Below are 23,851 nucleotides of genomic sequence, written 5' to 3'. Positions count from 1 at the left end.
GTACCAAATGGAGTTGGTGGCTGGCTTCCATCTTCTGAATTCGGCAACCAAGTTTGTACCATAAGAAAGGACTGGCCAAGGTTGTCGCTCAAGGAATGTCTGTGGGGCTGCTGGGGCTTGCACCTCCTTTGTGTGAGCTTCAATTAAAGAGCAAGCTGTGAATTATTGCTTTTTAATGCACATTTCTCCTTCTGAAGACACAGCTGTGGGTGAATTCAACCCGTGTGTGGCTGTTGTGGATGGTACCACTGTGATCCAGTATTAAGGATGTTTTCTTTTGATAGGAATCTGGTGAGGTACATGCAAAATATGCAGAGGCCTTGGGCTGCTGGCAGGGGGCCAGTGGGGCTGCCAGTGGTACCTGGGTGTTTCTGATCTCATGGGGAAGTCTGGGCTGGTTGGTGCTGCCCTGTCTGTGTCGTATGGAGATAAGGGCAGCCTGAGTCCTGCACTGCTGGGCTGTCCCAGGGTGTGCTCAGGGCTGCCACCGGCCACCAAAGGCCCTTTCCCAGCTGCCTGCAGGCTCCCTGTGCTCTCTGGGTTGTCCCAGCTGCTTCTCCCTCCCCTGTGCTGCTGTCCCAGTACAGAGCTTCACCCCCATTGCTGCCAGGCCATACAGCAGTGATTGGGCTGGACACAGTTGTCTCAGGAAGAAAGGAGAGAGCAATATGAGCTGTGGAAGTGGAACCCCAGTGGGTTTCAGGGTGCATTTTGTGGTGTTGGGACTATGGCTACAAACCATAAGGATTCTGTGACTGTTACCTGAACCAGTTCTGTGTCTGTGTGTTAGTGTGTTATGTTGGGTGTCTCCACCAAGTGTTTGATCTGCTTTGTGCTTGGTTGTTCATTTGGGCTCCCAGAGCCAGTTTACAGGACTCTGGCCTTGGAGCAGATGCTGGCCTGCCCAGGAGCCAGGGTCCCCTCCCTGCCTGCACTGCATGGCAGGTTTGTTTGGGGGTCTGGGAGCTGCCACTTGGAAAGAGACTTTTCCATCAATAGCATCTTCTTTTCCAATGACAATGTGCTTTTGCAGGAGGAGGTTGACCCCAAAGGCTTCACTTTTCAGTTCATGACTGAACCTCAGACACAGTGTCCTGCTCCAGCTCTGCCCTGGGGTGTCAGGACTGCAGCATCTGGAGTATGGGGTGGGATGGTGGCATCCCTGTTATCCCTGTGTGGGTGGGGAGTGTGGCACAGGGCACTGGGATCCCTGTTATCCCTGTGTGTGTGATCCCTGTATCCCTGTATCCCTGTTACCCCTGTGTGATCCCGTTGCTGTCCCTTTGTGCCTGTTATCCCTGTGTGTATGATCCCTGTTATCCCTGTATCCCTGTTGCTATCCCTGTGTGCCTGTTACTCCTGTGTGTGATCCCTGTATCCCTGTGTCCCTGTTATCCCTGTGTGTGTGATCCCTGTTATCCCTGTATCCCTGTTATCCCTGTGTGTGATCCCTTTTGCTATCCCTGTGTGTGATCCCGTTCCTATCCCTGTGTCCCTGTTACCCCTGTGTGATCCTGTTCCTATCCCTGTGTGCCTGGGATCCCTGTTGCTATCCCTGTGTGTGTGATCCCTGTATCCCTGTTACCCCTGTGTGATCCCGTTGCTGTTCCTGTGTCCCTGTTATCCCTGCCCATGTTCCCAATGCCCTCTAGTGGCTCCTGCTGTGCTGCAGCTCCAAACAAACGCCAAAATCCTCGTGTTTCCAAAGGAAAATACCTTTTGTCTATTTTTGCTGGTTACTTGTTAATTCATCTTTATATATCTGGGTTAAATCCCTGCCCTTCCCTTGGGAAAAAAGTTCTTGCAACTTCAGACACCGGATTGTAACTGGCTATCTCATGGATCTTTAAATCCATAGCAATTTTCTGTGGGGATTTATTACAGAAGGTTTTGTTCCTTACATTAAAATGTATATTTTCTTTCTCCCTAAACAAGCAGTAACTGGAACGAGTGTGTTTTGCTTGTGTGTACAAATGTACTTGTGTATATTTGTGTATATATAAATACACTTGTGTGTATTTGTTTCTTTGTTTGTGGGAACTCAGACTGCTTGAAAAGCCAGCAGACACATACAGGACACAGGCAGAGTTTCCTGGTGTTTTCCAGGTGTGTGTTCTCTGTGCCTTCAGTCCCACAGTGTAGCCAGGAAGTTATTCTGAGTGTTCTGGTGATCTTTTCTGTTTCCTCTCAAAGCCCAGATAATACAGTTTTATAGACCACCTTCTCAGTTCACAATAGTTTAACTTTTTAATAACTGGTTCAAAGAATGTATCACCTGTATTACATTGCTGCCTGGTACTGGGAGGGTTCACACTTCCCTAGTGCAAGCTTTTCTGTACCTACACAGTAGGTGCATGGGATGTCTCTGTGCATCTGAAAAGACCTTGCAGTGAATGCATGGATTTTATAAGTGAAGGAAATGGTTTGGAATCAAGAGAGTTAAAGGGAGAGCAGTCAGTGGGGTTGTTTGTGTGGGGAGCTGGTGACAGGCATTGTGCCCGGGGTGGCTGCAGGCTGCCCAGCAGGGGAAGATTCAGAACTGTGTGTCCTTCCTGCAGCACCCTGGCTGATGGAGTGATGATTCTCGCCGTGCTGATGGTGATGGCGTTCCCCTCTCCGAGCTGGCAAGGTGAGTGCTGTGTCACAGCAGAGTCTGCTCCACTTTGGCAAGTGGCTCTGTGGTGCTTTACACAGCTCTGTGCACCTGGAGCTTCTCTGACACACAGCGTGTTCGAGGTGTGCCTCTGAGAGGGGGCAGCAGCATCTACACTGCCACGGAAAGGTGGGAATGGTCATTTGAATAGCTCTTGGATGTTTTGGGAGATGAGCCCCTGAGAGATGTGTACTCACTGCTCCCCTGCTTCACAACCAGCCTTTGGAAAACACTGGCTCTCTGAGAATAACTTGGCTTTCTCAGTTTTAAATTTTAACTCACTTGAGAGAGGTCTTTCCTGCCTGCAGTGCCATGTCCTTGTCAGCTGGAATAGCTGAATTGGAGTCGTTACCTCCTCCTTAGTGGCTCTTCAGCACTGCCTGAGAACAATATCCCTTCCCTCGAGCAGACCTGATTGTCTGATGATGTGGTCACCTCTAACGAAGCTGTTAAGGACAGGATGATGTTTGTTCCTGGGTTGTTCCCTCCTGCAGACGATGAAAGGAGGCTGAAGATGGTTCCCTACGAGTGTGTGTGTGAAGGCATCTCCTGTGGCAATGGGGATCGCTGCCAGGGCCAGCGCTGCTTTGCCTCCCTGAGCATCAACGATGGCACTAAGGTTTACCAGAAGGGCTGCTTCCAGGTCTATGAGCAGAGGAAAATGACCTGCAAAACTCCTCCATCCCCCAACCAGGCTGTGGAGTGCTGCCAGGGACACCTGTGCAACATGAACATCACTGCACAGCTGCCCTCCTCCAAAGGTGAGAGCCTCATCCAGCAGCAGTGCCCCTGGGGAGGGAGCTGGGGCTGGCTTTGCTCTGCTGTGCTGGAGAGGTGGCTGCAGTGCTGCCTGGAGGGTTTGGGGCACAGGGGGCAGGCAGGGGCTGCACTGAGGGCTGGGGTCAGCACAGAGGAGTGGCTGTTCCGTGGGAGCACAGTCCCCGTGCAGGTGTGCTCACACCTGGCTGTGCCACAGCCTCTGCCACGCTGGGTGGGTGTGATACATAAGGCTCATTTATAACAGTGGGTGCCCAGGGCAGCCTTGGTGTCAGTGTCATGGCTTCAAAGACTCTCTGGGAACCTGCAAATTAATCCTTTTGTCTCTTCTCACACTTTTTCCCTTCCCCTCTCTCCCAAGGGCAAACCTTCCAGGGAGAGGCTGCAGGGTACAGCATGGAAACTCTAATCATTGTTATCCTGGCTCCTGTGGTAGTGCTGGTAGTTTTCTCTGCAGTAGCTGTGCTGGTCATACGGAGGATACAGAAGAGCCACATGGAGAGGCTCAGTTCCAGGGATGCAGAGTATGGCACCATCGAGGGGCTCATAGCCTCCAACGTGGGGGACAGCACCTTGGCAGTGAGTGACTCCTGGCACTCTCCTCCCCTCCCAGCCCCTCTTCCTTCTCCCACTGAGAGCAGCTTTTGCTGCAGGAGATGCCACTTGGCCTCAGGACTTGAGTGCTGCTGTTCCTGTGCTCCCAGAACTGCAGAATAGTGAATTTTCACCAAAAGATGGGTTTGGCCAGTGTAGGTCTTTGATCTGGAGAATGGCTGTGAACTGTTTGTGTTCCTGGAAACAAAGTCAGCACATCAAACCAGACAGTGCCTCACTGTTGAGGGGCCTGAAGTAACAGGAGAGGTGAAGAACTTGAGGAACTGTGCTGCACGTTGGGTGCACAACAGCCTGAAGGGCTGGAAAAGATCTGGTGCTGGGTGAGAAAAAAAATACAGAGAATTTTGATGTTTAAAGCCTTCAGACCTGACTGCCATGGTCTTGGTAGCAGGGCTCTGGGATAACTGGGATATCAGTGACATTTTGTTGATGGAAGAGCAGTGGAGTTGTAAGAAGTGTGTAATGCTTACTCAGAGGTCAGTTTACAAAATGCACTCTGCTGATGTGGTCTCTGGAGAATGCAAGGAGCTGGGAATTGTTCCTTTCTGCAGGGCACTGCCCCTTCCCCCTTCCCTGGGGCCAGGCACACATGAGCTGTCCCTCACTTCATCTGAGCAGGGCAAGTGAACCTTCAGGATGGAGTGTTTGTTTCTGCAGCAGTGCAGAGCTTTCTTCTCCTTGCATTGCTGAGATAAAATGTCCCCAGCATTAAGAGGCTGGAAAACATTTCCTATTTTGGTGCTGTCCCACCATAATGTGCTTTCACTGCAGAGTTGAAGAGTGGCCTATGTCTGTTAACATTTTTTTTTCCTTTTTTCTGGTAATGCCAGTTAGTCTCTAGTCATCCCACAAGCTTGATTGCATGTTCCTGTCTGGAGCAGCCAGTGTTGATGTGTGCACCATGGCCCAGGCACTGTCATCTATCCTTGAGCACTGACTCCCAGCTTGGACCAGCTCCTATCTGGGCAAGATCCTTCCAAGCCACTTGCAGACCTTTTGTACTCCTGGTTATTTCATGTTACTTGCAAATGGTGCTAAAACCTGCGAAGAACAAATGGAAATAGTTTGTAAGAGCTGTGAGGGCTGGGTCTGGTGGAGCTCAGATTTTTCTTCTCCACTGTGTTTTAAGTCTCTGGTTTTGTCACACATTAAATAAGTTTGCATTTAGGATTAGTCTTTGCAGTGTAGCAAGTGCTTAAAGCCCTAAGCTGCTTAGTGGGCATGGAAGGAGCTCTGGCCTCTTCAAATCTTGTTTTTACAGTTGCTGTAGATAAGTTTGGGGGTGGTTTTTTGTTTTTGTTACTTTTGTTTTGCCTCTGATTCAAGCATGAAGGAAAATGAGCCCTCGGTTTGTGTTAAAAAGTAAGGTGGTCGCTGTCACTCCTGGGTTATCTTTTTCTTGAGCACTTGTTAAGAGGTTGTTAGAAGAAATGAGATCTCATGGATATCTGGTTCAAGCACAGAAAAGCATTTTTCTGGAAATAATAGAAAGTTGATTACACTTTAGCTTTTTTATCCTATTGTCCTTTGTAAAGAAAGAGTTGTTAATGCTTTGAACTAATAAAAAACTCCTTGCTGTAAAAGTGGCTGGGCATTAGCATTTTACAAGGCTAATGGGATTTTAACATTCAGTCAGGGTCTCACTGATGTTTATTACAAGCTTACAGCTCAAAGTCTGCTTTCTATGCACTAAAAGTACCAGAAACTGATAAAGCTTATAAGAAAGATTTGTTACAGAAGTTTTTCTGGAGTATCAATGGCAAATCTTGTGTAGGTGATGCTGGTAAATCCCCTCACCTTGTTTATTTGAAAACTGGTTTTGGTTTTAAATACCTGCACCAAGCTTGAATGGTTATCAAAAACAGAACTGAGAGGACACAAGATAAGTAAAAGAAGAGTGAAATGCTGAAAAAGGCTGGAATCTCATGACAGAGAGCAGCTGGTAGGCAGGAGTGGGCTTCCAGTGCACAGACATCTCTTATCATATATTTATTTAACTTACTAAACAAATAATGACTTACTAAACAAGTGCTCTTTGACCCTGAGTGACCAAATGGCATCCCCAGAGATACCCCTGAGCTTTAACCTGTCCTTTGTGCATGTGAAGGCAGAAATGGGGTTTGTCACAGCTTCTAAACTTGTGCCTTTCCTTCACAGGATTTGCTGGACCATTCCTGCACGTCTGGGAGTGGCTCTGGGCTTCCTTTCCTGGTGCAGAGGACAGTGGCTCGCCAGATCACCCTTGTGGAGTGTGTGGGTCAGTGTCTCCTGGTGCTCAGCTTCCTGTAGGGCTTCAGTGCTCATTTCAAAGATTCATTAAACTTTTCATCAGCATATTTTTATTATTAATTGAGTAGTCTTAAATTTGAGTTTAGGCAGCATTTGGGTCAAAGATACCTGGAGGCAATGGCATTGAGGCAGGAGGGTGTGCAGGCACTGGAGAGGTGAGGGAGCTTCTGGGGTGAAAAGCTTGGCTTCCAGAGTGTCCTGACCTCCACAGCACAGGGCTCAGTTTTGGTGGGGTTGGTTGGTTTTTTAATCCATTTTTTTTTGTTTGTGGATGGGTTTGGTTTCTAGTTTTCTTTAAATCATCGTGTGTTTCTGCCAGGGCTGATAATGGAATAGAAATGCAAAGGCTGTGACTCTCCAGCATTGCATTTCCTTCCTGTCCTCCTCATGCAGGATTCCAGCTTTGTGTTGTGCCCACTGACCAAAAGCACTCCCCTGGCTGTGGCTGAGTGCTGGCACCTCCAGTTCAGCCCCTCTGTGCTGCTGTGCTGTGCAGGAGCAGAGCCACTCACAGGGTGGCACTCCCCAAAAGCAGGCAGCAAACACAGGGGTGAGCAGCAGGGCTGAAAGGGCAGGCAGGGCTGAAAGGACAGGCAGGGCTGGGCAGGGCAGGCAGGGCAGGCAGGGCTGAAGGGGCAGGCAGGGCTGGGCAGGGCAGGCAGGGCTGGGCAGGCAGGGCTGAAGGGGCAGGCAGGGCTGAGAAGGGCAGGCAGGGCTGAGAAGGGCAGGCAGGGCTGAAAGGACAGGCAGGGCTGGGCAGGGCTGGGCAGGGCAGGCAGGGCTGAAGGGGCAGGCAGGGCTGAAGGGGCAGGCAGGGCTGAAGGGGCAGGCAGGGCTGGGCTGGGCAGGCAGGGCTGGGCAGGGCAGGCAGGGCTGAAAGGACAGGCAGGGCTGGGCAGGGCAGGCAGGGCAGGCAGGGCTGGGCAGCTGCTCTGTTGTGGCTCCTGGCAGCAGCTCTGAGGATCTCTGTCACTGAAGCTGCTCCTGTGCTTCCCTGCAGGGAAGGGCCGCTACGGGGAAGTCTGGAGGGGCCAGTGGCAAGGAGAAAACGTTGCTGTGAAGATCTTCTCTTCTAGGGATGAAAAGTCCTGGTTCAGGGAAACTGAGCTCTACAACACTGTGCTGCTGAGGCACGAGAATATTTTAGGTAAGTAGGACAAGCTCACTCAGTGTCCTGGGGTGTCTGGAGTAAAGGTGAGTCACCTGGGCAGCTCACCTGAGAGGCACTGCACGCTCACCAGGCAGCTCACACTCCTGGCTCCTTGTCTTGTGAAGAGAAATTTTCAGGGAGAGACTTCAGGAGGAGCTGAGTCCCAAATGGGGAATGTGTCTTGGTGCTCTTGGAAGCTGTTAATTAACCAGATCATCAAGTGCTGGCAGCTGAGCACACAGACAGCACTGCAGGTGCCACAGGTCCCTGGAGGGGCCTGGCTCTTGCAGCTCTCAGAGCCCTGCACACTGTGCCAGGGGGCTCTGCTGGGTCTGTGTTGGGCTGTAATCCCTGCAGAAATGGAGGCAGAAGAGGTGGGGAGGAGTTTATGATGAGACTTAGGGATTTAAATACTTTTCTTTATGGCTAAGTAAAGTGCAATATGAATCCAGTGTTCTCCTGTTTATCTGTTCTTCTCAGGGTGAGAGTAAGCTCTTTTGGTGTTTAAACTTCAGCTGTAGCTGCATGATGTGTCTTTTCCTATGTAAACAGGAAAGTAAATGAGCCTTGAGCATCACTCAGAGCTCATGTGCTTGGTTCTGAGAACTGGGAAAGTGGCTTTGTTGTGCTGGGCCATGTCTGAGGTTTGAGCAGCCCTTTGATTCCTGGTAGATGTGCCCTTCAGTCCCTGGTGTGCCTCCTCTGCAAATAAAATCAGCAGCACATTTCCTGAGTGCCTCACCCAAAATCTGTCTTCAATCAGTTTTCCTTCAGCTCCTTATTCTTGCTTCCTGTCAGAGAATGTTCCCTGGCTCTCCAGCTCACCCTGCAAGACAATTTGTGTGTTTCCTGAAGCAGTTCCTTTCTTACTCCAAAAATAATTTGCTGGCCTCCTGAAATGTGAATTATTGAACTTCCCTTCCCAAGAGAACAAGTGACTTAGCTGAAATTAAATTGCATATTTCCCTTGATGCTCTGCCTGTGTTTAGTCTTTCTTGATAACTGTCAAATTTGTTTGCTATTTTAGAGACTTCTTTTAGATGCAGTATTAAACAATCTCACAGATTAGAGAAATGTCACAGTGTGCACAAGTCTGACTTGAGGAGAGAAAGCAGTGGGTGTTCTTTCTGACAAATGTATGTGATTTTTTCATAAACATGATTTGTTCCTTTGGCTTGGGAATAAAAGTTCTGTTGCTCCCAGCTAAAGCTGTGGAGGTCACTGTGGATTTATGCACAGGTGACAGGAAGGGAGCTTCCCCTGAATTTGGGGTGCATTTTAAGACAGGACATTTTTGAAGGTGCTTCTTGAGGTTCATGAGTTTTGAACAGAAAATTTCTCTGTTTCTTCGTAGAAGGTCATTTAACCTTTTCTCAGCAGCCTGCACTGGCTGCCTGTGAGCTCTGAAAATGGAAATGGTTGTGCATGGCTTGATGTCTGAGGTGATTCTGCTTTGCAGTGTGACCTCTCAAGTGGGCAGCAGCAAATATGCTGCAGACTTTGGGTCTTTCTCTTTGAACTTCCTCACCCACAAGTCCTTCAAAAAGAAGGAAAAATAAAAATATTTTTAGGGTATGGGGACCTAACAAGTAGATTTTTGGTGTGACTGACAAATATACATCTAGGTTCTTGTGAACAGGTAGGAGTTAGAGTTCCAACGCTTGTTGGCTTTGTTTTCATCACAGTGTACCTGCAGTGCAGTTGTGATTAAACAAGTTGTGCATTACAGGAGGGGCCTGCAGCACTGACTCACCTTAGAGCAGAATATTCAGAGCTGGAAGGGACCCACAGGGGTCATGGAGCCCAGCTCCTGGGTGGATGTCCTGTATGGGGTCAGCACCCTGTTCTGGGCAGTGCTGGGGGAGCTCTGCCATTCACTGCTTTCTCCTGTCCCTGCTCTGACCATTGCAGCTGCTGTTCTGGTCACTCCTGGTCAGCCCTGGCACTCACTGCTGGCTCCTGTCCCTGCTCTGTCCATCCCAGCTGTTCTGGTCACTCCTGGTCAGCCCTGGCACTCACTGCTGGCTCCTGTCCCTGCTCTGTCCATCCCAGCTGTTCTGGTCACTCCTGGTCAGCCCTGGCACTCACTGCTGGCTCCTGTCCCTGCTCTGTCCATCCCAGCTGTTCTGGTCACTCCTGGTCAGCCCTGGCGCTCACTGCTGGCTCCTGTCCCTGCTCTGACCATCCCAGCTGTTCTGGTCACTCCTGGTCAGCCCTGGCGCTCACTGCTGGCTCCTGTCCCTGCTGTCACCATTGGAGCTGTTCTGGTCACTCCTGGTCAGCCCTGGCGCTCACCGCTGGCTCCTGTCCCTGCTCTGTCCATCCCAGCTGCTGTTCTGGTCACTCCTGGTCAGCCCTGGCGCTCACCGCTGGCTCCTGTCCCTGCTCTGTCCATCCCAGCTGCTGTTCTGGTCACTCCTGGTCAGCCCTGGCGCTCACCGCTGGCTCCTGTCCCTGCTCTGTCCATCCCAGCTGCTGTTCTGGTCAGTCCTGGTCAGCCCTGGCGCTCACCGCTGGCTCCTGCCCTGTCCCCGCAGGGTTCATTGCCTCTGACATGACGTCTCGGAACTCGAGCACGCAGCTGTGGCTGATCACGCACTATCACGAGCTGGGCTCCCTGTACGATTACCTGCAGCTGAGCACGCTGGACACGGCGGGCTGCCTGCGCCTGGCGCTGTCCATCGCCAGCGGGCTGGCGCACCTGCACATCGAGATCTTCGGCACGCAGGGCAAGCCCGCCATCGCCCACCGCGACCTCAAGAGCAAGAACATCCTCGTCAAGAAGAACGGCCAGTGCTGCATCGCCGACCTGGGTGAGCGGGGCTGGGCTGGGCTGGGCTGGGCTGGGCTGGGGGCAGAGTGACCCGTGGGGTGGTGTGTGTGTGACACACAGTGACCCTTGGGGCAGAGTGACCCGTGGGATGGTGTGTCTGTGAGACAGAGTGACCCTTGGGGCAGTGTGTCCGTGACCCCGCGCTGACCCTTGGGGCAGTGTGTCCGTGACCCCGCGCTGACCCCGCGCTGACCCTTGGGGCAGTGTGTCCGTGACCCCGCGCTGACCCCGCGCTGACCCCTCCCGGTGCCGCTGTGCCCGCAGTGCCCGCCGCGGCCGCCAGGTGGCGCTGCAGCCCAGGCGCGCTTTTGAGACTTTGGGGTTTCCGATCTGGATCCCAGTGCCGGGTCCCGTTATCAGATCCCAGTGCCGGGTCCCGTTATCAGATCCCAGTGCCGGGTCCCGTTATCAGATCCCAGTGCCGGGTCCCGTATTCAGATCCCAGTGCCGGGTCCGTTATCAGATCCCAGTGCCGGGTCCCGTTATCAGACTCCCAGTGCCGGGTCCCGTTATCAGATCCCAGTGCGGGTCCCGTTATCAGATCCCAGTGCCGGGTCCCGTTATCAGATCCAGTGCCGGGTCCCGTTATCAGATCCCAGTGCCGGTCCCGTTATCAGATCCAGTGCCGGGTCCCGTTATCAGATCCCAGTGCCGGGTCCCGTTTCAGATCCCAGTGCCGGGTCCCGTTATCAGATCCCAGTGCCGGGTCCCGTTATCAGATCCCAGTGCCGGGTCCCGTTATCAGATCCCAGTGCCGGGTCCCGTTATCAGATCCCAGTGCCGGGTCCCGTTATCAGATCCCAGTGCCAGGTCCCATTATCAGATCCCACTGCCAGGTCCCATGGCTGGGTCCCAGAGCATGAACTCCAGGGCTGGAGTTCATTTCTGAAATGAAAAAGGGTCAGAGATTGTCTTTTAAATAGGTTTGTATTTCACTCTGAGGAGGGGCAGCACATCCTGGCATTGATTGACATGGCACTGTTACAGTGAAATCTATTACATTGTTTATCCAGAGATTTCAGATGTTAGAGACGTTCTTCCAAGACAGCACAGCAGTAAACACTTCCTGATTAGTTTTTATGGTGGTTAAATAGCTACTTTTTAAAATGTGAACTCCTCAGAGATGTATCGGTCACATTTTTTCCTTTGTTCCTTCTCTGTAAGGGACCCAGGGTCCATCCCCTGCTCTGACCAGGGTCCATCCCCTGCTCTGACCAGGGTCCATCCCCTGCACTGACCAGGGTCCATCCCCTGCAGTGCCCAGGGTCCATCCCCTGCTCTGACCAGGGTCCATCCCCTGCTCTGACCAGGGTCCATCCCGTGCTCTGACCAGGGTCCATCCCCTGCAGTGCCCAGGGTCCATCCCCTGCACTGACCAGGGTCCATCCCCTGCAGTGCCCAGGGTCCATCCCCTGCTCTGACCAGGGTCCATCCCCTGCTCTGACCAGGGTCCATCCCCCTGCAGTGCCCAGGGTCCATCCCCCTGCAGTGCCCAGGGTCCATCCCCTGCTCTGACCAGGGTCCATCCCCCTGCACTGACCAGGGTCCATCCCCTGCTCTGACCAGGGTCCATCCCCTGCTCTGGCCCAGGGTCCATCCCCTGCAGTGCCCAGGGTCCATCCCCTGCTCTGGCCCAGGGTCCATCCCCTGCTCTGGCCCAGGGTCCATCCCCTGCAGTGCCCAGGGTCCATCCCCTGCAGTGCCCAGGGTCCATCCCCTGCTCTGACCAGGGTCCATCCCCCTGCAGTACCCAGGGTCCATCCCCTGCTCTGACCAGGGTCCATCCCCTGCACTGACCAGGGTCCATCCCCCTGCAGTGCCCAGGGTCCATCCCCCTGCAGTGCCCAGGGTCCATCCCCTGCACTGACCAGGGTCCATCCCCCTGCAGTGCCCAGGGTCCATCCCCTGCACTGACCAGGGTCCATCCCCCTGCAGTGCCCAGGGTCCATCCCCTGCTCTGGCCCAGGGTCCATCCCCTGCAGTGCCCAGGGTCCATCCCCTGCAGTGCCCAGGGTCCATCCCCTGCAGTGCCCAGGGTCCATCCCCTGCTCTGGCCCAGGGTCCATCCCCTGCAGTGCCCAGGGTCCATCCCCCTGCAATGGCCCCAGTGCCCCCTCCCTGCCCTGTGCTGTGCTGGCTTGCTTCCCTCAGCTGTAAACCTTGACCTGTCGGCCTCCAGAATCTGTTTTGCTCACTTTGGATGAAGTTTTACAATTTTTTTCAAAAAAGGATAGATAATAAGATTTAAAAGTAGACAAGTAGTTTGATAAAAAAAGGGTTTTATCTTTGTTTACTGTTGCAAGCTGTGTGTGTGTCAATATTTGACAAATATTGGATCTGGGAGCAGACTTCTCATGAGTCTGGGTCAGGAGATGGTGCATAAGGTGCCCCTAAGAAGGGTGGGGACAAATATTTTGGCAGTGCTTGTTGTGATAGGCCAAGGAGAGGTGGTTTGAAAGGGAAAGAGGGTTAATTTACATTAAATTTAAGAAGTGTTTTACAGGGAGGGTGGCTGTCCCTAGAGCCCTGGCAGTCCCCAAGGCTGGACACTGGGGCTGGGACAGTGGGAGCTGTGCCTGCCATGGCAGGGGTGGCACTGGATGAACTTTAGAATCCCTTCCAACTCAAAGTATTCTATGATCTTTCTAGAGGTGCCTAGAATAAGCGTATTCTTATCAGCTTGAAATATCTTGAAGTGCATTTGAAATGTAGAAAAGTGTTTTTCAAATTTTAGTTACGTTAAAGAACAGACTGTTCTTTGGAAAGAAAAGCAAATGAATGATCTGCTGATAGGTTAGTTTTTGTGGGACTGAGGTAAAAAGCCTTTCAAGGTTCACCTAAAATACACCCCTGTTAAGTGTAGATAGTGTATGTCATTCTTAGAAGATTTGCTGAGGAAATTAGGGAGAGTTTGTGTCGCCCTGTCTGTGGCTTGGCTCTGCCGTGCAGCCAGAGCTGCTCAATTTGCAGTGCTCTGTTTACTGTGGCCAAATGAGAGCTCTCTGCCTTTCCAAATTTACAGTCATTTGGTCCCTCACATAATGTTCTCTGCTTAAATGTTTAGTAATTAGTAGAAACCAGGTAGAGTGGTTTTGTCTGACTCATTTTAGATCTGCTTGAGGATGTTTATTTTTCAAGCTGCTGCAGATACGCTGTTTTTTGTTTTCCAGCTTTATTTTTTCTAACTTGCTGGTATCCTTCATGCAGTGTTTTTCCTCTCCCTTCCCCACAGTTCGGGCGTATCCACCTACCCAAAAGATCTATAAATAAATGTGAATGCTGTGCCAAATTGTTTTCCTGATCAGCAGCTGTTTGGCCTCTGCGTGTGCCCGGGGCGCTGGGGACACCCGGCGGCTGCAAAACACTCGGGGCACGTGTGCAGGAGAGCAGCAAAGTGCTGCTGATCCTGCCATGGGGCTGGTGGGCTGGGTGTGGGGCTGCCCCTTGTCCCTGCCCCCCTCCCCAGGCACATCTGCCAGGCTGCTGCAGGATCAGCAGGGGCTGGGTGTGGGGCTGCCCCTTGTCCCTGCCCCTCTCCCCTGGCACATCTGCCAGGCTGCTGCAGGATCAGCAGGGGCTGGGTGTGGGGCTGCCCCTTGTCCCTGCCCCCCTCCCCTGGCACATCTGCCAGGCTGCTGCAGGATCAGCAGGGCTGTGTGTGTCTGCAGGGCTGGCAGTGATGCACTCGCAGAGCACCAACCAGCTGGACGTGGGCAATAACCCCCGTGTGGGCACCAAGCGGTACATGGCGCCCGAGGTGCTGGACGAGAGCATCCAGCCCGACTGCTTCGACTGCTACAAGCGCGTGGACATCTGGGCCTTTGGCCTGGTGCTCTGGGAGCTGGCCAGGCGCATGGTGAGCAACGGTGAGTGATGGGCCTGCCCTGGGAGAGCTGGGGAGCCCTGCCCCGGAGCTGGGCTGAGAGAGCTGGGGAGCCCTGCCCAGAGAACAGGGTGCTGGGAGAGCCCTGCCCCGGGAGCTGGGCTGAGAGAGCTGGGGAACCCTGCCTGAGAGAGCTGGGTGCTGCCCTGCCCTGGGAGAGCTGGGGAACCCTGCCCCGGGAGCTGGGCTGAGAGAGCTGGGGAACCCTGCCCCGGGAGAGCTGGGGAGCCCTGCCCTGGGAGAGCTGGGGAGCCCTGCCCCAGGAGCTGGGCTGAGAGAGCTGGGGAGCCCTGCCTGAGAGAGCTGGGTGCTGCCCTGAGAGCACAGAGTGCTGGGGAGCTCTGCCCCGGGAGCTGGGCTGAGAGAGCTGGGGAGCCCTGCCTGAGAGAGCTGGGTGCTGCCCTGAGAGCACAGAGTGCTGGGGAGCTCTGCCCCGGGAGCTGGGCAGAGTGCTGCCCTGAGAGTGCTGGGCTGCTTCCCTTCCTCAGAGAGCACAGCAGAGCCCTGCCCCAGAGAGCACACAGTGCTGGGCTGCTTCCCCTGCCCTGAGAGCACAGAGCACTGGGCCTCCAGTGGATTTGGTTCCTGAAACACTGAGGGAGCTCTTGGTGTGCTGGGAGCAGTGGCTGAATCCTGTTGCCATTTCTGTTAAAAGAGAGAACAGAGACCCCTGCTCAAGTCCTGGTGGAAACACCAAACAGCTGAGTTAACATTTTAGATCACACAGTCTCCATCCTTATTCCTTGTGCCATTAAACCATAGTGAATATTTGTAGGTGTCTGTTTCTCATGACAAACACAGAAGATCAGGAGGAAAATACATGGGAAGTGCAGAAGGTATCAGAGTTCAGGACTGCATCTGCTCTCCCCAGTTGGGATGCAGCTGTGCACAGGTCCACTTCTGGTGCTGGGCACAGGGGCTGCTGCAGCAGCTGCAGCTCACAGAGGCTGGTGCTGAGCTGCTCCTGAGGCAGCAGGGGTGGATGGTGCTGGCAGCTTCTCCAGGCTGCTGTGGAGCTCCTGGGGCTGCAGACCTGCCTGGCTGCAGGTGCATGCTCTGGGAAGTACCAGGGAGTGAGGGTAAGGAGGGAGTGCAGTTGCTGGAGTTGTAGCTGCCAGGAGAGCAGGAAGCCCAGCCCAGCAGTGGGTCTGCAGTGCCAGGAGTCCCCTCCAGGCTGGGCAGGCTGTCCTGGGCAGCGTGTCACGGGTCAGTGATGCTGTGGGACAGAGGTTGAGTGGCTCCCTGGCACCACTGAGGCTCCCAGCAGGCTGGCCAGCAGCTCAGAGCACTGCACAGGCACTGCAGACAAAAGGCAGAGCCCTCCCTCTGTCTCCAGTGGCTTCTGCAGCAGCAGTCCTGTGCCTGGGCTTGGCAAAGGGCACATGCAGAGTTGAGGCAGGCTCCCTGCAGTGCCAGAGTCCATCTGTGAACTCCTGGTGGCCTGGCAGTGTGCTCAGAGCTGTGGCACAGCAGGGCTGGGGTTTGGAGCCTGCTTCTCCTGCAGGCATGCAGCGGGGGCACACAGCTGGTGCTGTGAGCTGGGCTCTGGGTGAGGCAGAAGGGTGGAAAAGGAGCTCAGGCAGCAGGTGAGGTTTGGTAAATGCAGCTGGGAATGGCTCTGGGCAGGAGGGAGGGGCAGCACGTGGCATCTGTCCTGTGTCCATGGCACAAGCTGCCTGCTGCTTCTGGTGGGAACTTGCTGGGGTAGCCAGCTCTCCAAATTACCCTTCTGTTCTTCAAGGCTCTTGGAATTTCCTTAAGACTGTTTCCCTTTCTGACTAATCATCACAGACAGGGGTTTGCAGATTTTTGCAGAGTATGCACAGGAATATCTATGGGACTTTGATCTGCATCTCCAGTACAGCAGGAAAACTAAAATTCAACTGTTGTGGGAAGATTAAAAACCTCTTCTCAGCTTCAGGGTATCCAAAGCAGCAGAGATTCTCCTGGATTTTGTGTCTAACTATGGGACAGCAGATTCCAGTCTGTTGGTCCCAGCTGTCAGCAGGAACCAACATTTGATGTTCCTGTGGACACAGAGGGCCTCATTAGCTCTGCCTTTTTCCACACTGCTGACCCAGATTTGGCTTTGAGCAGCAGTTTGTGAATTGGCTCCCTGTGGATGGTTTGTGAGCCTGTGCAGTGGGGAGGCAGAGAGCTGCACGTGTGTCCTGGGCAGGAGGGGCTCCAGCCTGGCAGCTCACACAGCCCAGCCCAGGGCCAGGCTATGGGGCTGGGGCATGGGACAGTGCCTGCATGGCTGGGCTGGGATGGGATCATGGGATGGGATCAATGGGATGGGCTGGGATCAATGGGATGGGCTGGGATCAATGGGATGGGATCAATGGGGTGGGATCAATGGGATGGGATCAATGGGGTGGGATCAATGGGATGGGCTGGGATCAATGGGATGGGATCAATGGGATGGGATCAGTGGGATGGGATCAATGGGATGGGCTGGGATCAATGGGATGGGATCAATGGGCTGGGATCAATGGGATGGGCTGGGATCAATGGGATCAATGGGCTGGGTTCAATGGGATGGGATCAGTGGGATGGGATGGGATCAATGGGATGGGATCAATAGGATGGACTGTAAGGTCCCTCCCAGCCCAAACCAGGCTGGGATTTATGGAGATGCATTGAGCTCCTCAGTTCCACAGGCTCTCAGGTATTTGGATTTGTGATGGCATGTAGTACCAGTTACCCTGGGGATTTTACTGTTTCCATAACAAGGAATGAAATGCTTTGAAGCTTAAGGGTTTGTGGATGCTGACATGCTTATTGGACTCCCTCAGGAATTACAAAAGCACCAAAGGTGTGTGTTGAACCTGTTAGAAACCCCAGTGCAGACCTCACATTCTTCCATTTGCTGGTAGAAATCCCAGTTTTTGGTGGGCAGGAAAGCTGCATGCCAACAAAACTTGGCCTTTTGGCAAGGGACTGACATCTCATCCTTTCAGCTCCAGCATCTGCACAGTGAGTATAGCATAGCTCATACAGTTTGGACTTGCAATATGAGACAATTAATTCACATTTTAAGTAGAAAAGGCTGTTCCTGGGGCAGTGGCTTCAGAGGCTGCATGGCACTGTAGGGTTGGCTTCTGAAGGATTTTTGTGCCTGTTAGACAGGTGGGTTATGTGTTCCCTGTGTCCCTGCAGAAATGCTGCTCACTCACAGTAATGTCTGTTTATCCTCAGGTATTGTGGAAGATTACAAACCACCCTTCTATGACTTGGTTCCCAACGACCCCAGCTTTGAGGACATGAGGAAGGTGGTGTGTGTGGATCAGCAGAGGCCCAACATTCCCAACAGATGGTTCTCAGACCCGGTCAGTGCTGCTGCCCTGGCCCTGTGGGGTCTGTGGCTGGGAGCAGCCCTGCCTGGGGCAGCTCTGGGCCCACTGCCACTGCCATGGGCTGCTCAGCTGGGCCAGCACAGCCTAGCAGCTGCTTCTTCCAGGGAGGGGAGGGGAGAGAAGCTGGGCCAGGCTTTCCATGGCTGCAGGCACACACTGCACAATGCTGGGCTCTCCTGCCCACAGCACAGGGACAGGGCTCTTTGCAAGGACTCATGCCCAAGCTTATTTTCTTCTTCAGTATCAGTCTGGCCTCTCCAGGCTGCCCAGCTGTTTTGTTCTTGCCCCTGGAGCTGTGGCAGTGAGTCAGAGGTCTGCAGGGTGGGCAGAGGGCCCATCTCTGAGGTCTGGGTGTGGAGCTGTGCCCTGTGCTGGGAGCCCAGGCTGGGGGTGGTGGAATCCCAGGCAGAATTGTGCTTTCTCAGCTCCTTCCTGGGTCTGCAAGAGCTGGTTTAATTAAAGAGATATTCTGTGTAGTGTTTGCTGAATTACAGAACCCAACACTGCACTGATTAAAGTTGCACTGGCTGGTCCTGCAGTCAGCCCCTGGCCAGCTGTGCTCTTGGTTTAGTCAGACTCAGGAGCTTCTCAGAGCATGGAAGGTGTGCATGTGGTGAGCAGTGGGGAGCTCTGGGGATGGGCTGTCCCAGGCAGGGATGAAGGCTCTGTGAGGATGGGGTCTCTCTGTGAGGATGGGGTCTCTCTCTGTGAGGATGGGGTCTCTCTGTGTGAGTGCTGCCCCAGGCAGGGCTGCTCTCTGCTCTCAGTGCTGACCTGCTGTGCTCTCTGCTCCCTCCCCAGACCCTGAGCTCCCTTGCCAAGCTGATGAAGGAGTGCTGGTACCAGAACCCCTCGGCCCGACTCACAGCCCTGCGCATCAAAAAGACTTTGACCAAAATTGACAGTTCCCTGGACAAGCTGAAGGCTGACTGCTGACCCCTGTGCTGCCTGCCAGGAGGGCCCCTGCTGTGGCAGGGGCAGGGGAGCAGCTGGCCCTGGGCCCTGCAGGAGCCCACCTGGGCCAGGTGAGGAGCCAGCTGCACCTGCTGTGCCTGAGCTGTGGCCTGAAGGAACACAGAGAATCCTAAGACAAGATCAGGGCATTAAACAATGGCTTTCAACAGCTTCTTTCTTTCTTTCTTTTTTCTGTTGTTTTTTTTTTTTTTCCTTTTATTTCCCCCCTTTTATTTTTTTTTTTTAATATTTTATTTTAATTCTCCTAATCACTCCCAGGGTGAACACATGGAAGTGGTAAATTTTAATCAGCAATATTGCCTGTGCTTCTCTTCTTTATTGCACTAGGAATTCTTTGCATTCCTTACTTGCACTGTCACTGTTAATTTTAACGACATGACTTGCCAAAAATATGATTGGCTGTATCCTGCATTGATCTATGCCTGAGTAATAGGAAAAGAATTTGGTAAACTGAAAATGTAACTGTCAAACTTTAGCTGCATTTTACATGTGTACTGATGTTTACAATAATGCTGAACATTAGGAATTTCTTGTTTATCCAAAACTTGCAAATTATTTATTACTAGTGCACTTGCCAGTTTTTTAAACTGTAAAAGAAGTGCATAAAGTTAAAGCTTATTTTTATGTGGCCTCTTTCATGATTTCTTACACAGACGTTTTTGTAACACGATATAACCTGAAACATGAATTGTTTTCTGTATTACCATATTACAACTCGATAGTCACATTTTAAGTGCTTCACATTTGTAGGTGTGTGGTCTGTACCATATTTTCAGTTGGAATATGGAACATATATTCTAGCCATTTCCCACAGGACCTGTGTCTGGCATCTCACTGATCTGGGAAAGGAGAGCAGTGCAGGAGTAAACTAGAGTATTAGGTCATGAATGCTGTGGGGAAAATGCATTTTATTTCTTCTAAGCTATATAATATGCATTTAAACTCTGCCAGAAAAATAACTATTTTGTTTTAATCTACTTTTTCTATTTAGTAGTTATTTGTATAAATTAAATAGAATGTTTTCAAGTCAAACCTCGCAGTGTTCTAGTTGTGTTCAGTGCCCTGTGGGGACCCTGGGCTGTCCCTGGGCTGCTGAGGCTCCAGAGGGGCAGCAGGGAGCTCTGGCTGTCCCTGGGCATGGCCCTGGCCGTGTCCCTGTGCCCAGCCCTTCCATGTCCCTGCAGCAGCCTGGGCTCAGCCCGGGGGCTCCAAGCCCCTTGGCATTGGCATTTTCCTGCCCCAGCACTGGCTGCTGGCTCTCAGCTGAGCTGGGGCTGCAGCAGGAGCAACACAGATCTCTCTCCCCTCTTCTGTCAGGGGTTGTGCTGAGCCAGAAGCTCCCCCTGAGCCTCCTTTTCTCCAGACTGAGCCCCTTCCCAGCTCCATTCCCCTCTCTGCACACAGGATAATGCACTGAAGGATGGAACCCCTGCCCAGTAATACTCTATCCTGCGTTAGGTAAAGAAGATTATCCAGAGCAGCTGCTGGCAGGGTGGCAGTGTGCCAGTGCAGAGTCCTGGGCACTCCTGGGGTGCTGGGCAAGGTCACTGCTGCTCCCAGGGCAAAGCACCCAGGGCTTGTTTCAGATTTCACTTGCACCCCGTGCTGCTGAAGCACAGAGATCAGCTGAACTGTCTGGAGTGTTAACGAGTGTGTGTGCTGGAATGGGGTCACTGTTTGGCAAATGTGAATCAAGACTGAAGAGGAAAGTACTATTGGGAGTTATTTCTTATCAAGTTCTCCTCCCTTGGCCTGGGAGGGGTCCCTGAGCCCTGTGCTGTCCTGATGTGCCACTGCTGCTGGGGGCAGGGGGCTGTGCTGCCCCAGGGGCATTGCTGGGCTCCCCCCTGGGGACAGAGTGGGAGCAGGGAAGGGGATGCTCAGTGAAGCCAGGGAAGAACTGGCAGTGTCTGTGATTTAACCTGGACAGTCACAGAGTTTGGTGCTGCCTGGGGCAGGTTCCAGGTGACACCCCAGCCTCCCACACCCTCATTCCAGCGTTCACTAATCGCTGTTCTCAGCACCTGCACAGAAACCTAATCTGCTAAAGAGATTTGGAATAGTTGTGTTTAATCTGCTGCAGGGAGGGCTGATTCCCATGGCGATGGCACAGGCAGTTCCCTCTCTGCATGAATTATTCATGTGTCTGGCGGGTTTGCACTGTGCCAGCCAGGACAGAGCTGGGATCCGAGCTGCTCAGGCTGCCCCGAGTGCACAAACCTCTCCAAGGAGCAGCACTGCCTGGGGATCAGCTGTGCTGCCCAGTGCATGGAGCCAGAGGTGCTCGGCTTTTGAGGGGAGCAGGAAATGCAGGTTTTTGTTTGAATTTCTCTATTGCCCAGGGGGGCTGTGGCTGCCCCATCTCTGGAAGGATCCAGTGCCAGGTTCAGTGGGGCTTGGAGCAGCCTGGGACAGTGGAAGGTGTCCCTGCCATGCAGGATTTGTCCCGTGGGTATCATGGAGAGGTTTTTTAGAAGGTTTTTTTGGGTGGTTTTTGGTGGCATGGCATGCCAGAGGTCATGCATACCTTCCTCCCATCCCTGTGTGTTGTTCTGTTCAAGCTGAGAGAAGCCGTGTGTCAACTGAGAAACTGTTGCAGAAGGAAACCATACCTAGCAAGGCCAGGGATTTTTTGGTTAAAGACATTAAAACTTGCAGTCAGCTTGTTCTTTGGATCCTCAGAGATGATGACACCCTCAGTGTGCTGCCAGCTGGAGTCAGGAACTTTGCATCACCCCAGTCCCCTCCCCCGTGCCACTCTGCAGCAGTTTTCTCCAACTTTCACCACCCAAAAATCCTTTTCCCAAGTTTCATAAATATTTCAGATTCACAGCATGGATCTCTTTTCATTCATGGAATGTTCTGGAAAACCTGGAGCCTTAAAATGTGATTCTGTTTTTGTGCCTGTGGTTCTTCTGGTTTGTTTCCTGCGCCAGGACTGGCAGAGCCACGGGCAGCTGGTGCTGGCCATGAGCTGGGGGGGCTGTGGAGCTCTGGGACACAGAGTGACAGCCCCTCTTCACTGCCACAAAGGACACTGACACCTGTGAAGGAAAAAAGGTGTTTTGCTGTTTCTAATTGTTTGCTGAAGTGAGAGGACCTGGAATTGTGTCTCCTCTGCAAGCACTTGTAAAAAACATTTGCATGAGAACCTTGACACAATTCCACGTTTTCTGTTTTATGAGGATCTTGAATTCACATCCAGCCTTTAGGAAAAGGTCTCTGTCCCTCTCCCTTATTCTGATGGTGCCTTTGGCCATTCCAGCCATCACCAGTGGATGGTTCAGTTTCCCTGCTGCTCTTTCTGCCAAATCTCACTCCCCTGGGAGATGGTTCCAAACTGAGCCACAGAAACTCCCCATTGGAAATTTGGTGGGTTGGGCTTAGGTGGAAGGAATGGCCCTGGATCCCTGGGAGTGTCCCAGGCCAGGCTGGACAGGCTGGGACAGTGGGAGTGTCCCTGCCATGGCCAGGGTGGGACAGGGAGAGCTTTGAGGTCCCTTCCAACCCAACCCATTCCATGATGAAATAACTTTGAGCTGCACTAATGCTCTCACTCCTTGGACACTTCTTGTGCCTGATGCTCAGATACTCCAGGCAGTTCCATCACTGCCCTCCTCATCACACAGCTCAGGGTGATGTGTCCTGTCAGTGGATTTTTGGGCTAGTGTGTATTTGGGTCCAGAGCCATAGCAAGCAGCCTCTGGGGAGGGGGTGACTGAAGAATTATAAAATGTTTCTTGGAACAGTTTGGGAATCTTTTACCTCTTGTTCTAATTGCCACAGCCAACAATATAATGCTTTTGCTGGAATATGTAATTCTGATGGGAATTTTTGAATGTTTTATGGCATTTCTGGATGAGCAGAGTGGGACTGAGGGACATTGAAGTGGGAGGCAGAGGGGAGGGGAGCTGGGACCTGCTGCCTATGTTGGGGTGTTTGTGGATTCTCTATGGTTTTTTCTTGCACAAAATTTCAGTAGATCTTGGTTTTGTCCTGATGTGCAGCAAAACAAATTGCAAAACAAAATTCTTGGCCTTTGACCAACTCTGTAAGTGCTTCCAGTTGACAAAAGTTTCTCTGGTGTTACGTATTTCCAAAGACCATTAAATGCCCGAGACAGGCTGTTTCTGTCCCCCCATGAGCCAAGCCCTGCCAGCAGCTAAACTGGGAGCACATTTGTCTCCAGCAGCCTCAAAGAGTGGTGGGTTTTTCCCTCCCATCCCTTGTCTTGTTCTTTTGGTTTCTGCTGGTGTTGTGTCAGAGGCCTGAGGAAGATCAGGCAGAGGGTGAAGGCTCAGTGATGATGGATAGCCAGGACCCAAACCTTTAGGTCCCTGAGTGAATATATTATTTTCATTTCTAAAACCTTTGATTCTCCTTCTTTGCAAGTGCAGGAGATACTTTTTTCATCACTTCTGCAAAGTGTGAGCCAAAATGTTCTATCCATTTTCTTTCTTAAACTGAATAAAAACTAATTACATAATTCCTATTTTTATGTGTTCCTTTAAATGGAAAAGCAGAATAATTCCATGCTGTGATTCAAAACAGAGTCTGAGTGAGTTACATTTACATTTTCTAGTAGCATTGAGCAAATAAAGTGAGTTGTTTGTATGACTTAGGCAGGAAACATACACGGATCTGCCAGGACCAGAGCTGATCTGACACAGGGTGAGCAGGGCCTGGGTGCTGCTGGGGATGATCCAATGTTCTCTCCTGGTGTTCCCAGAGCCAGCTGGGATCTCCAGGAAAGTAATTTGTGGCTTAGCAGGTACTTGGCAAGTAATGGATGGCTGAGCAGGGACACGGAGAGCCCTGGGCAGGGAGCAGCTCTCAGAAAGGAAACAGCAGCAATTCCTCTCCATTGTTGTATTGCTCTGCCACCCAAACCTGCCTGTGTTCTATGAGATCCTGGCAGGTATTTTCTAACCCCTGTGCAGTATTTCCCAGGCAGTGAGGTGTGCAGCTCTGCTGTGCTGTGTTTCAACAAGAGAACATTAACCCATAGGCATTGCTGGGACAGGATCATGAAGGACTTCACTGCACTGAGATGTTGCAATTAATTGAGGATGGGGTGACATGAAGTCCTGAGTATCTTCCTGGGATCTGTTTGAATGAAACTTTAAAAAAGAACAAAGTACAAGAGCATTTTTTTTGGTGCTGTTTAACAGCCCCTTGATCCCAGACTACTTGGGTTTCATCTCTGCTGCGTCTGTACCACGGTGGAGGGCAATTTGTTTTCTTGCAAAAAGAATTTAGTCAGATGATTTTTGCTTGTGAAGGAATAATCACAGAATTCTAAAATGGTTTGGGTTGA

The 23,851-nt window shown here is 52.1% G+C and overlaps 1 protein-coding gene across 4 annotated transcripts in view; it reads left to right on the top strand.

Annotated features, from left to right (window-relative positions):
• ACVR1 (activin A receptor type 1) overlaps positions 1–19,566 on the top strand; it is a 43,994-nt gene extending 24,428 nt beyond the window's left edge. For all 4 annotated transcript variants that reach the window (XM_079310436.1, XM_079310434.1, XM_079310435.1 and 1 more), the window contains 9 exons: positions 2,559–2,629; positions 3,148–3,414; positions 3,792–4,009; positions 6,203–6,302; positions 7,335–7,481; positions 10,022–10,297; positions 13,986–14,183; positions 17,402–17,532; positions 18,361–19,566. In XM_079310436.1, the coding sequence (XP_079166562.1) occupies positions 2,578–2,629; positions 3,148–3,414; positions 3,792–4,009; positions 6,203–6,302; positions 7,335–7,481; positions 10,022–10,297; positions 13,986–14,183; positions 17,402–17,532; positions 18,361–18,495 (1,524 nt within the window). In that variant the 5' untranslated portion in view covers positions 2,559–2,577 and the 3' untranslated portion in view covers positions 18,496–19,566. The remainder of the gene's footprint in view (positions 1–2,558; positions 2,630–3,147; positions 3,415–3,791; positions 4,010–6,202; positions 6,303–7,334; positions 7,482–10,021; positions 10,298–13,985; positions 14,184–17,401; positions 17,533–18,360) is intronic.
• The last annotated feature ends 4,285 nt before the right edge of the window (positions 19,567–23,851 follow it).

Source organism: Erithacus rubecula (genome assembly GCF_903797595.1).
Source record: "Erithacus rubecula genome assembly, chromosome: 8".
Taxonomy (NCBI): domain Eukaryota; kingdom Metazoa; phylum Chordata; class Aves; order Passeriformes; family Muscicapidae; genus Erithacus; species Erithacus rubecula.
The sequence above is the reverse complement of the archived record's forward strand: the minus strand, read 5'-3'. Positions and strand labels throughout refer to the sequence as shown.